The 17,895-nt window shown below is 46.1% G+C and overlaps 2 protein-coding genes and 1 long non-coding RNA gene across 3 annotated transcripts; 1 reads left to right on the top strand and 2 right to left on the bottom strand.

Moving 5' to 3' along the window:
- Nucleotides 1-3,079: 3,079 nt before the first annotated feature.
- LOC117854205 (uncharacterized) lies at nt 3,080-4,706 on the top strand. The gene is made up of 3 exons (XR_004640200.2): nt 3,080-3,243; nt 3,353-3,706; nt 3,803-4,706. It is a non-coding gene; the product is annotated as an uncharacterized lncRNA (long non-coding RNA).
- A 700-nt stretch (nt 4,707-5,406) lies between these two features.
- On the bottom strand, nt 5,407-7,428 carry LOC117854203 (cyclin-dependent kinase B2-1). The gene is made up of 6 exons (XM_034736507.2): nt 6,788-7,428; nt 6,518-6,691; nt 6,314-6,407; nt 6,144-6,213; nt 5,916-6,054; nt 5,407-5,781 (listed from the first exon to the last, which is right to left on the bottom strand). Exons 1-6 carry the CDS (start codon nt 7,199-7,201, stop codon nt 5,689-5,691), a joined length of 984 nt encoding a protein of 327 aa, XP_034592398.1. The 5' UTR covers nt 7,202-7,428; the 3' UTR covers nt 5,407-5,688.
- A 7,338-nt stretch (nt 7,429-14,766) lies between these two features.
- On the bottom strand, nt 14,767-16,463 carry LOC117853778 (uncharacterized). Its single transcript, XM_072293041.1, has one exon. The coding sequence runs from the start codon at nt 16,333-16,335 to the stop codon at nt 15,277-15,279; it is 1,059 nt and encodes a 352-aa protein (XP_072149142.1). The 5' UTR covers nt 16,336-16,463; the 3' UTR covers nt 14,767-15,276.
- Between the last annotated feature and the right edge of the window lie 1,432 nt (nt 16,464-17,895).

Here is a 17,895-nt window from a genome sequence, read left to right as displayed (position 1 = left end):
AATTTCTGGACTTGTTAGATAATTAAATCCAGCATCGACTAGGCAAAACACACGTGTGTCGTGGACTTGTTTGGAAAAAAAAACTTTGTTGTAATTTTAAAGTTTTCTGGTGTGCTTTGTCATCATTGATGCCATGCCCGTATTTATTTCTGTAGCTAGATTAATATATCTTTTGGATTGGATATATTTATTGTTGACAAGATTTGAATCGCAGAGCATATCTCAAATGTTACATATTCAGATCTGATTTAAAATTGTAGATCTATATGTCAATAACATGCTAATATTTATACAGAACTTTAAACTAAAGTATCAACTCACCTAGTAAATAGTTTCTTGAAACAGAGTAACAACTAATCCACCTCTCCACTTCCGTCAACACTACTCCCTCTTCGCCTCCACCAAGCTCTCGCTCCACCTCTAGGGTCACCGCCTCCAAGCTCTACCTCATTCAAGCGCTATCGTTCTCTTCCTCCGCCAAGCTCTCACTCCACCTCTAGAGCCGCCACCTCCAAGTGACCTCTCTACCTCTATCAAGCGTTGCTCCCTCTCTGCCTCCACCAAGCTCTCACTCCACCTCTAGGATCGCCGTCTCCAAGTGGCCTAGGGTTTGGTGGGTTCGGGGAGTGGTGAGGAGCGAAGGGGGGCTATTTATGTCGTCATGGGTGTGAGATGTCGTGTGGGACAAGATGACGCTCCGCGTGAGCTGTGGGCGGAGGAGGCGGGAGGGCTGCACAAGATATGAGATGGAAAGCCCAATAGAGGTATTAATAACGAACACTACTTAAAAGAACAAGAACTAGACTGGCTTTGGGCGTGATTGCAGCCCTATGTGGCCTGCGGGGTGCAACCTTGGCATGCTTGGTTGGTTGGACCAACCTTTGAATCTGGTCCGCGGGGTGCAACCTTGGCATGCTTGGTTGGTTGGACCAACCTTTGAATCTGGTCCGCGGTGCAAAAGGCATCAAGCCTCTCCCGGTTAGGCTCGCCACCAGATGCATAAGATTGTGCATTTTCGCATGAACAGACTCGAGCGGTATGCAGTCAAGTGCGTGGCAAGCGTGTAGTAAGGCAAAAAGCGGATTGGTTCAGCACTAGACGGGCAACCAAACAAGATCTCTGGGCGGCTTGCGTGGATGGAAACGTGAACCGAACAAAAGGTTGTTGCATCTGGCAAGCCATGCCAGCAAGGGACAACATCTCTTGTGCAAGCAAAGTTGTGGTGACAAAAACCAATCACAAGTGTGCGATGATGTTTCATTTATGTAATTTCCCTTCATGAGTTTAATTGTTGCGAGATTAATCTCTTCTTTTTCTTGATGTATTCAGTGTTTGCAAAGATTTGATCCCATAATGCATCTCAAAAATCAGAAAATATTTGTTAACTAAAGAAATCATATATTTCCCCTACTTTACCTTGAGCATAACCATCTCTAGGGTATTGAGAAAAGTGAACCCCTTCCCCTGTAAACTAGCATAAAGAAGATGAGAGGAGAGGGAGGGATGTTTGGATCCACTAACATGTGGGACCCACATATTAGAAGAGAAAGACACAAAAGGAAAAAAGTGGATATATTTGTCTTCAAAGGGATTCCCCGGGAAAAGTGGATTCTCAATCCGATGAACACGCTCTCACAACTTCCTATTTAACTATGGCTAAAAGTCATGAGAGCGACAAATCGATATGAAAAGAAACAGTAGGCTAACATTTCCTAAGAAACGAACCGAAGTTCCAAAATCGTATAGTACACAGTAACATATTTTCCATATAAAAGTGAGAACATCACAGTAAAAACTTGGACAACATAATAGTTTTAACATATCATCTTGGCAGCATTGCGATATAAATTCAACTAGATTGAATTATTAAAGAGCAAAAGTAGCCACACGGCGAAGCTAGGTAGACATCCATTCCCCAAGCATCTTGAGTGTAGAGCAGCAACCTAGTCCTTCTAACTATTGTTGAAGTCATAATCAGATTGACCTTAAAAAGCAAAAGTCCCCACATAGCGAAGAGATCATCCACATCTCGGAACATGTGGTGTTTCTCCCTTTGCACAAGAGACAAGGGAATTCCTTGCTCTAAAGACAAATCATGGTAGAATAGTTGTAACAAATAATCAACACTTGCTTGATAGGATTGTACAAAAACACCCGTAAAAGAAGGCATCCCATAAGTCAAGGCAAACTAGCTACAATATCCCAACCACCAAAGCATAAGCTGAAGAACGTCTGAATTGGATGATCTCGTCAATAACATATGCAACTAACATGCTCCACGACATTTAATGATGTATATAGTAAAACATTAAAATTTTAACTACGAATATGCATTCTAGTATTAAAATATAGAGATATACAAGACTCACATTTTTCCCCGATGGTTTCCTTTTATAAATCGCCAACAGTTCTAGTATATTTGATTTACTAACTCTAAAAGGTCTTTTACGGTACACAATACTATCTTATACTACTGTTCGAAAAGGACTTGTATGTAAGGATTCGACGGTTAAGATTAATTGTATACTACTAAAATATTAAGCTATATGGGAGTATGCATGGGTAGTATGGATAATATAGGAATATGATTGGAAATATGTAAAATGGCATTCTTGAAATATATCACATCTTTCTTAATTAACCTTATCTTCTTTCACTCCTTGTCTCTTCATTTCCAATCGCTCGCACGCGCACTGGGGAGATGGCGGCGGGTGCCTCCGCGGCGGGTGGGCGGCGACGATGGGCCTGTTCGCTTCAGCTTATAAGCCGGCTGAAAAGCCGAAACGGCTGATTTGTTGTGAAAGGAAAATACTGTTTGGTGGCTGATAAGCTGGCTGAATAAGCTGAAGCGAACAGGCCCGATGGCCTCGTCCACGCAAGCGCAAGATCCATCCGGGCCGCCGGAGACTTCGCGCCCCATCTTCATCCTGCATCAGCGCCAGCGCCGGTGACAATCGGCGTCGGCGACGGCCACGACTCCTCGTGCCGTCTTCATCCCGCATCGGCGCCGGCGGCGGGCCCACCCTATCTCCCTACCGAATCGGCGCCGCCCTCGATTTCAAAGTTTGTTAGTCATTCTTTTTTTCGAACTGTCTTGATTTTTTTCGCATTGCCTGAAAACAGATCATGCCGCTGTGGAGGCATTACTTCCAGAACACACAGGGTCTCGTCTTCGTTGTGGATAGCAACGATAGGGATCGTGTTGTTGAAGCCAGGGATGAGCTCCACCGAATGCTGAATGAGGTAAATACCTGTGCTATTGAGAATATTTTCACTGGTATGTGGTTGTGTGCTCACATCTGTTGTTATGTTACAAGTACTTCAAAATATATCGTTATGTTACTGATTGCAGGATGAATTACGTGATGCTGTGTTGCTTGTGTTTGCTAACAAGCAAGATCTTCCGAATGCTATGGACGCTGCTGAGATTATTGATAAGCTTGGACTTCACTCACTTCGCCAGCATCACTGGTAACACATACTATCATCACATATTCCTCCCCATAAGTCATCAAAGTGTGATGTAGCCATAGTGTTGTATTTCTGTACTTCTGCTTGGTAATATATGTAGTTGTGTACTGTTTTGTTGGTACAGCAGAGGACTCATCGACTTTTTAATCTTGTTGATAGGTACATTCAAAGTGCTACAACTGGTGAGGAATTGTATGAAGGCCTAGACTGGCTGTCCAGCAACATTGCCAGCAAGGTATGCCAATTTATGTTTTTCGCTTCTTGCAAAACATTCAAAATAGTGACTGCAAACAATTGCGTTACTCATCTTTCCTGTTTGATGACCTTGCAGTCCTAAATTTTCGAGAGGTTTGGACCATCTAAGAGCCTTTGGATGATGATATTGCTGGATATTTAGGGTTGGGTTGCTATTCCCGTAGGTAAGGTGTATGCCCTGAGCTCAATAGTTATTGAGCTTTGGTTAAGATTTCGCAGTTAAATTGTTTTGTGTAATTTGGATCCTTGAGATGTTTCCGGACCAAACAGCTAAAGAGAGTTCCGTTGAGTTAATTGGTTGGGGGAATGCGTGCTGGTATGCAGTATCACATTGCTGTTGTGAGATTCTTTCATGCTCCATAGGTTGAACACCATCCGAATGGTTGCATTATTTGTGTTCTTCGCATTTGTTCCGCCGGTCTAAAAAATGAACGGCTGAGAGAGCTTAAGCTATAGACTCGTATCTTTAACCCAGGTACGTGAAGCAAACAAGCAGCTTTGTTATGCTAACTAACGTATCTTTCACCTAGGTCCGTGAAGCGAACAAGCAGCTTTGCTACGCTAACTAACATAATTATGGTATTGACCTTCCTGTTTAAGATTTCTTACTGTGAGCTAAAACATGCTATCGTGCGCTGGCTTGGTTCGATCCGTAGCGGCAAAGATAAACATGCCATCGTGCCCTGACTCAGCTCGATCTAACAAACATTCAGGTTCATTGAAATGAACATAGATAGCTCAGTGAACACGTTTGAAAATATCACCAGTTAGGGGCCCAGCCAATCCAAAAGTAATACCGTAGATGCGTCAATCTTGCAAGCCAACGTGCCATTTTACAGCCATCACTCGTCGCAAGAATAATACTGTCTTAAGCCTTCTTATCACGCTATAGAGGTCCTATTTGTTTGGGCTTTCAGCTAGCTTCTCGTCCCAGAAGTCGAAAGCCCAAACAAACAGCAAGCTTTCAAGCTTAGCTTTTCGTGGGCCAAAAGCTCTGGAAAGCTCGAAAGGAGAGAAAAACAAGCTTCTGCAAGCTTTCGGTGTTATTTACCCGCCTTTTGGTTCTGCAAGATGGAATATCATTTACCTCAGAAAGATGCATTGCTACAAAATATGCTAGGAAAGGTACATTATAAGAAGGCTTTACTTAGTGAATAAAACATAAATGAGCTTTAATCACAAATACACCTCTATAGGTATTCAGTGAATATAGCAGTAGGCTTGCTGAAGCCTCTGATAGTCAAAATGCCAGAATGATAATAATGGATAATTTTCAGACAGGGTAACAACTAGACTTCTAAGATCCAATCAAATTTACCTGTTTATCTCTTGGAGGCCTTTCAGAAAACCTCCCACCAGCATACCTTCTCTCCACGTAAACAGCTTTTATGAATTCCCTAAGATTGCCAATGTTGCTGCAACAATAGGTTTTAGTTGGACATTTGTCTGGTATGTATATGTATTACCAAAACAGATAACAGTTACTGAATTCTTCTTTACCTGCTATCAGGTAGCCTGCCGCGCTCTCCTCACCCGATAGGCGATGAGCTGCAACGATTATGAGGCTGCTGCTACACAAACAATTTCCAGACAAACAGAGCTGAACCACTTCCCCAATACAGCCGTCAAGGCACGATAAAAAGGAAGTTTTACAAAACAAAATCGAAGATGATTCCAGGATTTCCAGCTCCAAGTGCAAAGAAACATCATTTCACTCGTCAAATGCGAGTTAACTTATGCTGAAATTCGTCCTTTAGCGAGTTAACTGAATGGCACAACACAAAGGAAAGCAGCAGCTAGAAAAACAGGCATACGCTACTACACTGGAAGCAAAAGCATTGCTTCAGCCTTCAGCAGGGGGATCATGTTAACACACCAACCAAGCTACAGTACAAGTTATAGAAGCTGTGCCCCCCCCATGCCCAACTGATGAAGGCTCTCTCGGTGGGGGTTCCAATCGCTTCAGTACAGGTCCTTGTTCACATCGTTGAAGTACGGGTGCTCCAGGGCCGCCTTCGCACAGACCCGCTTCGTCGGCTCGTACTCCAGCATTTTCTGCAGCAGTTACAAGATTCACGATCAAGTTAGTATGCAATCCTCACAACGTAATGCCTCTTCTTTTCAGTCACCCCTACAATCTGCTCTCAAAGGATAACACGTTTGCGGCCATTTCATGATTCAGTACTGACCCCGAGCAGATCGTAGCCGTCGGCGTCGAGACCGGGGACAAGGGTGGAGAGCTTCGTGGGCTTCCACTGCGGGTACTCATGCCAGTTGGGGAGCTTGCCAACGCCTGGCCACACCTGCTCATTGGGGGTGCCCAGCAGCCTGGCATCCCAAAAAACGAGATGAATCATCGTCAGTATTCAGACACCCACTTAGGATTTCAGCAAGCGGACAACTGGGGGATATATTACTTGAAGATGTGCAGGAGCTGCTGCAACTCCGAGTCCCCGGGGAAGAGTGGGTTGTTAGTGACCAGCTCGGCTGCAATTTACAGCCAGATTAGAATATGCATGTGTCGTTGTGAATTCTGAAACAAAAAGTTCGCGTTAACAAAGGATCACTGGGTTCATCAAAATCATACCGAATATGCAGCCCACGGACCACATATCAACCGGCGTGGAGTAGTGCGTGGCGCCAAGAAGAACCTCGGGCGCCCTGTACCACAGCGTCAGGATCTGCAGAAACAACAATTCAGGCTCCGCCGTGAATCGGATCCAAAGAGCAGGGATCAAGCGGAAACAGTCATGCGGGCTGATGGAGACCAGCAGGGATTCCGGATTCAGACCTCGTGGGTGTACTTTTTGAGAGGGGCGATGACTGCGCGGCTGAGGCCGAGGTCAGCGATCTTGAGCGCCATGGTCTTGCGGTCCATGAGTAGGTTGTGCGGCTTCAGGTCGCGATGCAGCACCCCGCGGCCGTGGACGAAGGTCACACCCTTGCAGAGCTGGTACATGAGGATCTGCGAACGCGCAACATCACCATTCATCAGAACAGCCATGGCTAACACATTCACACAAACACCTCCCGTCCCGTGAACGAAGAGGCAAGGAATTACCTTGACAGTGAGCGCGGGGATCTTCTCGTGGTTGGCGCGGTGGCTGCGGATGAACTTCTTGAGGTCGGTGTCCATGTACTCGAAGACGAGGTAGAGGATGGTCTGGCCCTCCTTGTTGACGCCCTGCTTGAGGTCGAGGAGGCGCACCACGTGCGGGTCCTGCGACAGCATCCGCAGCAGCGAGACCTCCCGCAGCGCGGTGGGGGGCACGCCCTCGTCGTCCTCCGGGAGCCGGGTCTTCTTCAGCGCCACGATCCGGCCCGTCGCCTTCTCCCGGGCCTTGTACACCTTCCCGTACGTGCCCTCGCCCACCTTCTCCAGCTTCTCGTACAGGTCCATGGCGCGCAGCCCGCCGCCCGTGGTCGTCGACGGCGCCGCCGCCGCCGGCTTCGGCTGGTGCTGGAGCGTCGCCATCGCCCGGATCCGGTCCTCGCTCGCGGTGGGTTTGGGGATGGGCGTGGGGGGATGGCGGTGGTGGTGGGGTCTGGAGCTGTGGGGGTGCGTGGATTTAGGGTTTGGAATTGGGGGAGAATTTGTACGCGGGAGGGAGCGGAGGGGAAGGAGAGAGCCGTTTGAGATGTCGCCGCCGAGGAGGCGCTCCAACGGCTCCCTTGAGATGTCGTTCGACGGGAACCCACCTGTGGGCTTGTGGCCAGCAGAGGAGAAAAGGCGGCCAGGCGCAGGCGCACACGGGGGACCGCGGGCGAGAGCGCGACTGGTCAAGTGCGGCCCGAGGCACACGATCTTGATCGGACGGTAGAAATACGCACTCGCAGCAACGTTGTTTCAGTGAGCACAAGAGCTGAAACAGTATGGGCGTGTTCCAGAGAACTCCATTCGCTAGAGAAATGTTCGTAACTCCGGACACTAGCTGATACTCTTTGCAGGAATTGCTGTGTGCAAACTGCAAAGGCAACAAAACTACTGAGATTACATTCCACCAGTTGAACCAGATAGGAGTTGGCATGTGTCCAGAATCCAAATCGAGCGTACCGTGAGACGATTCACAGTTGCATTCAGCACTCGCATATTGGAGGCTGGAGCCATAGGTTACTGATTCCTAGCGATCGCCCTGTGTGCACAAAACACCGCGAATTAAACAGAATAACAGACACAATGGCTACGAATGCAAAACTGAACATCGCAAGGTCAACAATGGCCATGATTCAGCAGAGTCCATGCAGTTGCAATCTTGTTGTACCGAACATGGTGACACGGCAGGCTGCTGTTGTCTGCACCTTACAGCCGCTTCAGGAGGAGAGTTTTCTTGCTCGGTTGCTCCATCCGCTTAGCCTAACCAAAAAGAGTTCATTGGACGCTAGGACTTTCAAACGCCGTGTTGGCCGCTGCTGCAGGTCGGGCAAGGATGTGAACTGCTCCGGTCGTTGTAGCGGCTTGCACACTCGTCCAGAAACTGCCTGAAAGTACAGGAAACGCACGAAAAACCGCACATCCACATGAACCGTCCCCACAACTTAGGCCCCCTTTGGATCACCGACGGATTATAAGAATCCTGATAGTGTATAGTGATTATAAGAATCTAGGTAGTATATTGTAATAATCTACCCTATTTGGATCTCTAGATTATAATCCGGATATTAGGTTGGTTGTAAAAATGAAATGTCTATAATGCCCTTGCCTCCTCTTTTTCTTAAAGAGGCAAAGATTTGGAGCGGGGTAAACTTGTAATTTCTCATCCTAAATCCCCCATGAGCTAAGGAAGTGGGGATTGTGGATTAACATTACATCTTAGACTTCAGGGGCGTTTTCTTCCCGTGTCTTATTTTTAGCACGTGTCACATCGAATGTTTAGATACTAATTAGGAGTAGTAAACGTAGACTATTTACAAAACCAATTACATAAGTGGAATCTAAACAGTGAGACGAATCTATTAAGCCTAATTAATCCATCATTAGCAAATATTTACTGTAGCAACACATTGTCAATCATGGACTAATTAGGCTTAATAGATTCGTCTCGCCGTTTAGATTCGTCTTATGTAATGGGTTTTGTAAATAGTCTACATTTAATACTCCTAATTAGTATCTAAACATTCGATGTGACGGGTGCTAAAAATAAGTCAGTGGAAGAAAACGGGGCCTTCTTCTGCGTACCCTCCAATCTATACATATTAGGGAGGGATTGGTAAAGAAGTTAGTTTATTTTCCATCTCAATCTATGTGTATCAAGATTGATTTATCCAAACAACACCTTAAGTATTAATCTCAATTATTGGTGGTGGTAGTATTCCTCTCAATGGTATGCCCAGGGACTCGTTGATGTAGTTCAAGAAGACTCCACCGTCCTCAATAAAATCCGGGAAGTCAAGAAGCTCCGGCATCTGATTGATGTAGTCGATTAAACTTTCGAATTCGTCATCTGCACTCGTCTTACCCAGCATAGCATGCATCATCATCAACCTAAGTCGCCAAGATTGTTGGCGAGAATCTTGTGGCCATTCAGGTCCGCCCGTGCACGTTGACGGCTGTTAGCACGTCAGTTTGAACTACAAGCGCACGGATCAATTATAGTTTTTTCCTTAGAGTGTTTCCCTAAGGTTTATCAATTCATGGAAATAAGGTCACATGATCTATACTAAGTAAGCATCAGGAAACATGATTTGATTTGCAAAGTGATTGTGAATAGGCATAGATAGATATGGATAGATAAGAAGCATGAGCAGGTAAAATAAGAGTTAAATCATCTAGAACAAAGCCTAAACTATGCATATGTATTATATTCAGCATATTATCAAAATAGAAAAAAATTCTATTGGGTTCCTACTATGTTTTTCTAGCAACGTCGAACTTGCAATTCAGGTTCCTACTATGGCTCCACGAGTTGCTCTGTTTCATGTCAGCCAAAGATTTGTTTAAGCTGGGTCTCGTCAGCCTCACCCCAGCAATGCTATGCCGCGCCCAATGAGAAAACATGAAACGGGATCTATCAACTGCAACGTTGTTCGGTGAATTGCTTCCCTCCACAGAAGAGCAAGGAATTGAATAGTTAGAGGGTTAATCCTAGGCAAAACCGAACAGGTTTTAAGAGATTGCCGGTTTCGATGTGGACATGTGGTAGTGCTTATCTGCTTGACTTCCAGCTACAGCAGATGATTCCACTGCTGGCACCGAGGAAACAGCAGGCAGGCTAGAGAGGGAGTATGCTCATCAGCGCCAGCAGGAACTAGGTCCCTTCAAATATAAGGTTTGTACCGTGCAGCCTCACACGCTGCCATTGAACTGGAGCCTCATGCTACACGCATAACTAGTCAAAAACTGGTATTTTGGCTCACTCGGAAAGTGAATACATAGAAAGAGTTTAACCCATAACCATCCCCCAGCGCCCCACCCCAGTTGGAGCCAAAAAAAAAATTCCGATTTCAGTTCTTCCAACTCCAGATCCAACGCATTGTCAACAACTTTAACATTGCATCAGATTTCAGGAGCAGGAGCTCCGTCCAAACTTCAAATCCAGCGTATTGTCAACACCACCTAAAGTTTAGATATTTGGAATATGAATCCCTCATGTTTCAGTAGGATGATCTCAGTCCAATCACCACCAGAATAATTTTTTTTTTGTACAAGCCCAAGCAGGAGTTGGAGTATTAAATATTTTGTGCGGTAAGTAAAGAATTCCTGAAATAAAGTGCAAACTTATAACACATGGGCCTCCGAGTTTCAATTGGAGCTTAGGATTTCGAAAAAACACATTGACCGTTGCAGCAACTTGAGCAACCACATGAACCACTTTGTCCGTTGCAGAAACTTGTACCATCCTCCTCTTCAAAGAAGGCCCCAACAATCCAACAAGAGCCAGTCAAACCCCACAACCACACCTGATTCCTTATAAATCTATCGAAATCAGCAGTTTTCCTGCAAAAGAAAAAATATATGTGATCAAATGAATAGACCTTCAAAAGTCAGCTTGCATATTCCTAGGTTGCTAGTTTATAATGACACTTCTTTTCATAATTGCAGAAAATAATTACAGTTTCTCCAATAAAAGGCATCCATTTTCAAAGGAACTATATGAAACGGAAAAAAACCTATCAAATTCATTTTGCATACAGCTACATCTCCATATAATTTGAGTTTTCAAAAGATTTTGCCAGACACATTAACTTTTCGCTCTATGCAAGACATGTTTTTAATTCCTTTTGGCATCATGTCAATTTACATCTGTTACTAATGTTTATGATAAAAAATGACAACCAGGAATAATGGCTACCCAGTGTACAGTAGATGTACATGATTTTATTTTTCCCTTCCTAAATACTAGCTGACAAAAAGAAGGATGACCCTGCTCTCGGCAAGTTCGACGCCGCCGTGGACAGGATTGAAATGCTTCATGATAAAGGTGGTTCCTTTCCGGCGCTTATTCTCTTCCTTTTCATTTCCCTCGTTGCTTTGCTTCCTTCTTAAGCGCATTGAGATTTTAGTGATAATCATGTAGTACAGGTTTAATTGTTTCAAGTTTGGTTGAGTGCTTGGCATCTCTGAATGCCTCACTTTGTATTAATTCGATGCCGAGAACTATGCATTGAAAATGCTCCCTTTTTTGTCCCCCAACAATACTTCAAAAAAGGCAATTTTTTAATCTATCTATTTTAACTCGACATTTCTGACGAAACTGCACCGGTATACCTCAATGTTTTGATCTCCTCAATCTTCGTTTTTTCTTCTTCTTTCTATTTCCAACTCGATATTTCTAAGGAGGTTGCTCAATGTCCTGATCTGCTTCCTGATCAATTGTCAGTGCAAAGGCCATTGGAGCAGCTTGCAGATGGTGAGGCGTTGCTGGACCTTGCTGATGTTCTGGTGTCATCTACCAAGGCAGAAAATAGTGGTGGACCGACCCCATCTGAATTTGTCACAGCTCTGCTCAGGAAATTTGGTGTTACAGACACACCGCTTGACAGTTCTAATGAATCGTTTTCCTGGTCGAGTCTTGGTGGTGCGGTATCAGCATTGTTTATGACAGCTACCGGGTGCCAAACCATGTAATCCCCGTTCCCTTGCGCAAAATATTTGTTGCACTGATTGATTTCTTCACAATCTGCAGTTTCATAAATCTGAAATGTTTGTGTAATTCTCCTGTTTTGCGGCAGGAACGGCCCTATGGATCTTGCAATCAAGGAACGTAGGTGTGTTGTTAGAAAACAATCTGAGAGCTTAGGCAGTAGACCTGCAGAGGTGAGATCATCCATTGCTCTTCTTACCAAGTCATGGAGATCAGTAACCTGTAAGAGTTTGTTAGAGATGAAATCAGGGAAAATTCAGCTGCACCCTTGCAAGAGTACCCTTCACAGTTTACATATAGCATCTTAATTTTTGTGTGCCATAACAAATCAGTCGAGGCACCACCTAAAATATGCCTCCTTAATCAATAATCAGAGTGTCTACATATTTCTGAATTTACAAGGCTTATAAATGATTTGTGCCAATGTTTTAATCAAATTCCTCAATTCTTCATTAAATGTTGCATTCACTTGCGGTGTGCAGCCGGCGGTGGCAGTAGCCCTTTTACGACGCGGCGTGCGGGAAAAAAAGAGGCGGCGGTGGCGGCGCTCGAGCGGCGTGCGGTGTGCAGCCGGCGGTGACAGCAGCCCTTTTATGGCGCGGCGTGTGGGAAAAAATGGGAGGCTGCGTGCGGCGTGCGGGAAAAAAACATCCCAATAATATATTTTGTGCTAATTACAATTTTACTCATACCAAAAAACACCCTATACTCTATACTATCATCTAGTAGTATTGTGCACTATAAAAGAGCCCAACTCTAAAACTGTGGGGGATGAAGTTGTGAGGGATTATATTGTTGGCAATTCATCAAAACTGCGGGGAATGAAGTGAAATTGTACTACAAACACTGTTGGCCACTTACTAACTTGCTAAACACTGTTGGCCACTTTAAAAACTGTTGGGAATAATATCAACTCTTGTAGTGGATGGTAGATCTTGTATGAAAAATATGTTCAAATCATTATGACTTTATATGTCTTGTTAACACATGCTAAAAATAAGAATAAGTTAATTTTTTGCCGGTTAGAAAATTAGTCTGTCTAATTTTGATCAGCTTAGATATCGTTAAAATTTAGCACCTCAACTATCAAGCACATTTGATTTTAACCCTAGAGACCATATAAAGCAGTTTAGCGTTGACGCGGCATCAATAATTTATGATCTTGTTTGACAGAGCTTTGGATCTATAAAATTTTTGGATCAGAAGTATTACATCTGGAACTGCATGTACGACAGAAGGATTTAGATGAATCATTTTGTTACAGAGTTTAGGCTTGCACAAATGACGGATGTGGACATCATGAGCAAATGACAATATGCTGGTCCGCTTAGTAAAATATGATAGACATATTGCACATGCGACACTGAAATAGAGCGCAATGCAGTATATACATTAGTCCATTCTCAATGCAAGTTTTACGAGGGTTTCAAACTCATTAAATGACATGCCACATAGGTAAAAATGGTGACATAGCATAAAATTTATGAAGAAAGAAAGAGGAGTTAGGTTTCATGGAGATGAATGGTTACCTAGACTTTGAAACTATGATGAAACCCCATTAAAAATAATTTGTTTCATCTCCATAACTCTTCTTGATCCTATGTGGCCATGGTTAGTGTGCCACTACTTGATTTAGGTACAATTATAGGTGGTTACATATTCATATGGCATATTTAATCTCAACACTATACATCAATTAAATACTATGAGTAGCTTATGAAATCGTGATATGAAACTGTGCATTGTAAGGGGTTGTTTCAATCATCAGCTTAAATCTTTGAAAATGATGTAGTATTATTGGAAACGGTGTGATGAAACTTTCACTTCCACCTCACTGAATCATAAGGGCACGTACAACGCCCGCCTTTTTGCCATATGGGAGATGCCATTTTTGCAAAAAAAATCCCTTGACTCAACCGAGAGACGGGCGCACCGTCTCTTCGCGAAGGGACGACGGGGGCTCGTGCTCCCAAGCTATATCACCCGCTCCAACACCGTTGTACGCCGTAGGGACGACGGGGCCCGTGCTCCCAAACCATATTTGATCATCTTGATTCATGAGTCTATACAAGAATTAATTAGCTTGCAGATAGCTTAATAGACAACCCATTGTATAAGTTGTTTGTATTGCTATCTCTATGTGACATGACTAGTGCTTGCAAACGGCAGTCATCTAAACTGTTGAACGTGCTCTAAGCAAACGACAGTACGCTGATTGTGTGTCCGCTTGTACCGTGAAGCAATAATAATATGATAGGTGCAATTTTCAAACAGGAAACATCAAGGCACAGAAGGCAGAAGCATGCCTTCCTTATGCCAGGCGTTCTTTGCTGTCTCAAAGTCAAGCAAAATTCTGCATCATGGAATAACGCATCTCTCAGCCATTTCTTGTCTGATGGAGTCAATAACCAACATAGTGATGATCAGTTAAACACTCATAAGGCTGTTTTTTCAAATATATTTAACACCCAGAAATAAAATGTATCTTAGAAATTCGCTGGTAGTTTCAATTCATCAAATGGATGGACACATCACACAAGCATAACGAAGATCATGCCTGAAACTATTTTTTACGATTGCAAGTAAAAAAAAAGTCAGCAGAATATAGTAAAACAGAATACTCAAAGATGTACCAACTTCAACTTCAATTAAACTACACGGTTTTAACAAAGATTTGATCATGCCATGATACCTTTGGCAGGAGTTAATGTGTGAGTACATTTTAAAACTGGAATTGTCCTAACCAGTGCATTCAATGGTATACAAGAGCTGCAATTCACAAACCTGCAACTGAACCCTGCACCTCACGACACCTTAATATTGATTTACTGCTCTGCAGTGTTAATTGGGCATTTGTAAAGGAGAACGAGGAAAACTGACTTTGCATTGCAACATTCATGTCCACACCGACACTAATTGTTTGCTATTTCCATGGATTGCATTCTTTGTAGATGATGTATGAGAATCAAAATAAGTACACCGTGAATATTACATATGAACTGTTTGATTTAACTGTATGCAGAGGTTACAACCATGATTGCTCCTGTGCAAGCATTTGTTCTAGAACCCCTTACCACTGTATTCAAGAAAGTTGCTACACAAGATTAACTGCTGCATATTTCACGCATCATTCATTTGAATATAGTGCCTGCCCTATCATAGCTCTGCATCACCAATCGGACATAAATAACAACGGCAACTAAAACAAACCATGAAATTTGTGGGCGAGCCATGATATGAAGCAAATCGGTACAAAAGGTCACACCTCCATGCATACTCTCCCAGCAAGAAATCAATTCCTTCCCAGCGGAAGCGACCGGCATGAATATGTCTCCTTGAAATATGACTTCCTGGAGGATGTGAAAATCAACGCATAAACTTCCTTATTGGCATGGGCTGGCACATGGTCCATGGCCTTGAAACTCGGTACAAAAGGTCACACCTCCATGCATACTCTCCCAGCAAGAAATCAATTCCTTCCCAGCGGAAGCGACCGGCATGAATATGTCTCCTTGAAATCTGACTTCCTGGAGGATGTGAAAATCGACGCATACACTTCCTTATTGGCATGGGCTGGCGCATGGTCCACGGCCTTGAAACGCTTTGCCGTGGCAGCCTCCCCCTTCTTACCATTCTCCAACTTCTCAGCCCCTGCCGCCGTCAGAGCAGCAGCAGCAGCATGCTTAGTGCCGCTCAGGCCATTGCCCACCTTCTTGTCCTTCTTCTCCTTCACCTTCCCCCTCTCCTCCTCCATCCTCTTCCTCAGCACGGCCACCTCCTCCTCGGTCCCGTTGATGGGCATCTTGTCCGCCTCCTCAAACTCCTTGTGGCAGACCAAGCACGCGGACGTCTTCACCTCCTTGAGCGCCTTCACGCTGAGCACGTGGCCGCACCCGCGGAGCGCCAGGAACTGGTACTTCCCGTTGAACTCCAGCCCCGTGACGGGGCACTCGAACCGGACCTCCTCCCCGGCTGCGTCCGCGTCCGGCCTCGGGTGCAGGTGGATGGGGATCATGTCTCGGAGCCCCCGGATGTGGGACAGCGCCTTGGGCAGTCGCTTGTGGAGCAGCGCCTCGACGAGCGCCTCCTTGTTGTAGAGGTTCCCGAGGCGGTCGGCAACGGCGGGCGCGGCGAGGGGCTCCCCGGAGAGCGCGCAGCAGGTGAAGCGCGACAGGCGGGCCTCGTTGGGGTCCGCCTTGTCAGGCTTCTTGGCGAGGTACATGGAGAGGTAGCAGTCGCGGGACTCGGCGCCCGTGGCGCCCCCATCCCCACCCCCGCCGCGGAGCGCGCGGAGGCGGAGATGGACGGAGGCGGAGGGCGGGAGCGCGGCGACGCGGGAGGAGGGGGCGAGGGGGCGGCCGCCGGAGGTGAGGTAGTAGGAGGAGGAGGGGAGCGGGAGGGCGCCGAGGAGGTCGGAGACCGGTAGGTGGGAGGGGACGGTGAGGTAGCGCGGGGGCAGGGAGAGGTCGTCGAGGCGGAGGACGACCGACCTGGCGGCGCCGGCGGAGGGGGCTGCGGGGCCGGCCATGGCGGGCTAGGGTTAGGGTTCCGGCGAGGCTGTGTAGCTGGATCGGGAGCGGAGGGGCAGGGGAGGTCGGACGGAGACGAGAGGAAAGGGGAAATCGCAGGAAGAATTCGAGACGGTCTGGAAAAGCTGATGCGTGCGTACTCGCTGAGTCGGGGGTGAAACCGACGTTGTTGCTGGGCCTACTGGGCCGTTGTTGCTGAGGGACTTTGCTGTTCGTTGGGCCGGATTTTCAAGAAGCCGTGCGGTTCTGGCGGGATTTTGGGCCGTTCCATGGCGAAATGAGCGGCCCAAAAGGAGAAGAAATCAGATACCACGACACGATCTCGGAGATCCGATTCCCGTATGTTGCAGGCGACCGTGCAGCGAACAGCAAGATTCTCGACCAAACAGCTGCAAAGCGAAGTAGCCATTCACTGTGGTCAATTCAGGCTAATCCTTGCCTAGCATACTATTTCCTAAGCCTAACCATCAGAGTTGACACACCTCACAATTTTTTTAAGCACGGTCGAGTCACGAGAGGCCACCTGCACATCAACCATCGCCAACGTGCGTGCACGTACCTCGCGCTCGCCCGTGTTCATTCTTCAATCTCCAGCATTTTGTCTCGATCCAACAATCACGACGACGTGCGCGCGATCGAACCGGAGGGATCGGAGGAACCATCACACGCGCAGTAGTAGCCTGCACATCATCGCTCGAGATCGTCATCGTCCAGGCCCGCAATCTCAGTCATTGAACACTGCACATCTCTAGAAGGGGAATGAAAGATATATACGGCGTTGCTCGCCAATCGCAGCGTTGTGCACATGGTACGGGGATCACTGTTGTTGCACGAAACGTGGAATAAAATATACTGGCCTTTGCACGAAGCAAAAGGTAAGCGAAAATTGGTTCTATAGCATTGAAATTATCTAAAATTACTATTCTGTTACATTTTGTGTACCTGGAACTCATTTTCGTCTATTTCACACGAATATAAATAGACTTGAAATGACATTTCTACCCTTCTCTTGTCCACAGCTCCCGGTCGCAGATCCAACAGACGCCGCTGCCTCACCTCCTCTCGGAATTTTTTTTACGATTTTGCAGGAATAAATAGTTGAATAAAATATTTGAAAAAATGAACGTATGTTGCCGGACCAAACGGCGGTAGGTACTTATCACCGGTTGAAATGGCGGTAAGTCCCTTACTGCCCCCCATCCAGCGGGCCACCCACGTGTTCGAATGGCGACAGGTTCGAGGAAGCTTCGCCGTTTCATCCGGTGGTAAGGGTGCCCCGCCAGTTCAAACGGCGGAAGGCATCCTTTACCGCCGGATGAGCCGGCAAGGTCGTCCATTATATAACAGCACGCCGCGCGCCCCCAGACCAGACCGAGCGCCCCAGGCGGAGACAAAGCGAGCGAGCTAGAAAGGGAGGGAGGGAGGGAGGGAGGGAGAGGAGAGGAGAGGAGAGGAGAGGAGAGGAGAAGAGACGGAGGAAAGGGAGAGAGGGGAGGGGAAAGAGGGAGGGAGGAAGGGATCGAGGAGGAGGGAGGGGAAGGGGAAGGAGGAGGGAGCAG

Source organism: Setaria viridis, chromosome 4 (assembly GCF_005286985.2).
Source record: "Setaria viridis chromosome 4, Setaria_viridis_v4.0, whole genome shotgun sequence".
In the NCBI taxonomy this organism is placed as follows: Eukaryota; Viridiplantae; Streptophyta; class Magnoliopsida; order Poales; family Poaceae; genus Setaria; species Setaria viridis.
This window is presented reverse-complemented; position numbering and strand designations above follow the sequence as displayed.

What these genes read in the sequence shown, in the direction of transcription:
- LOC117853778 (XM_072293041.1), bottom strand. Translation starts at nt 16,335, where the DNA reads ATGGCCGGCCCCGCAGCCCCCTCCGCCGGCGCCGCCAGGTCGGTCGTC.
- LOC117854203 (XM_034736507.2), bottom strand. Translation starts at nt 7,201, where the DNA reads ATGGCGACGCTCCAGCACCAGCCGAAGCCGGCGGCGGCGGCGCCGTCG. An exon ending in TCAAAAAGTACACCCACGAG is followed by an intron (nt 6,408 to 6,517) that starts GTCTGAATCCGG and finishes TTGTTTCTGCAG; the next exon opens with ATCCTGACGCTGTGGTACAG. An exon ending in CAGCTCCTGCACATCTTCAA is followed by an intron (nt 6,055 to 6,143) that starts GTAATATATCCC and finishes TTGGGATGCCAG; the next exon opens with GCTGCTGGGCACCCCCAATG.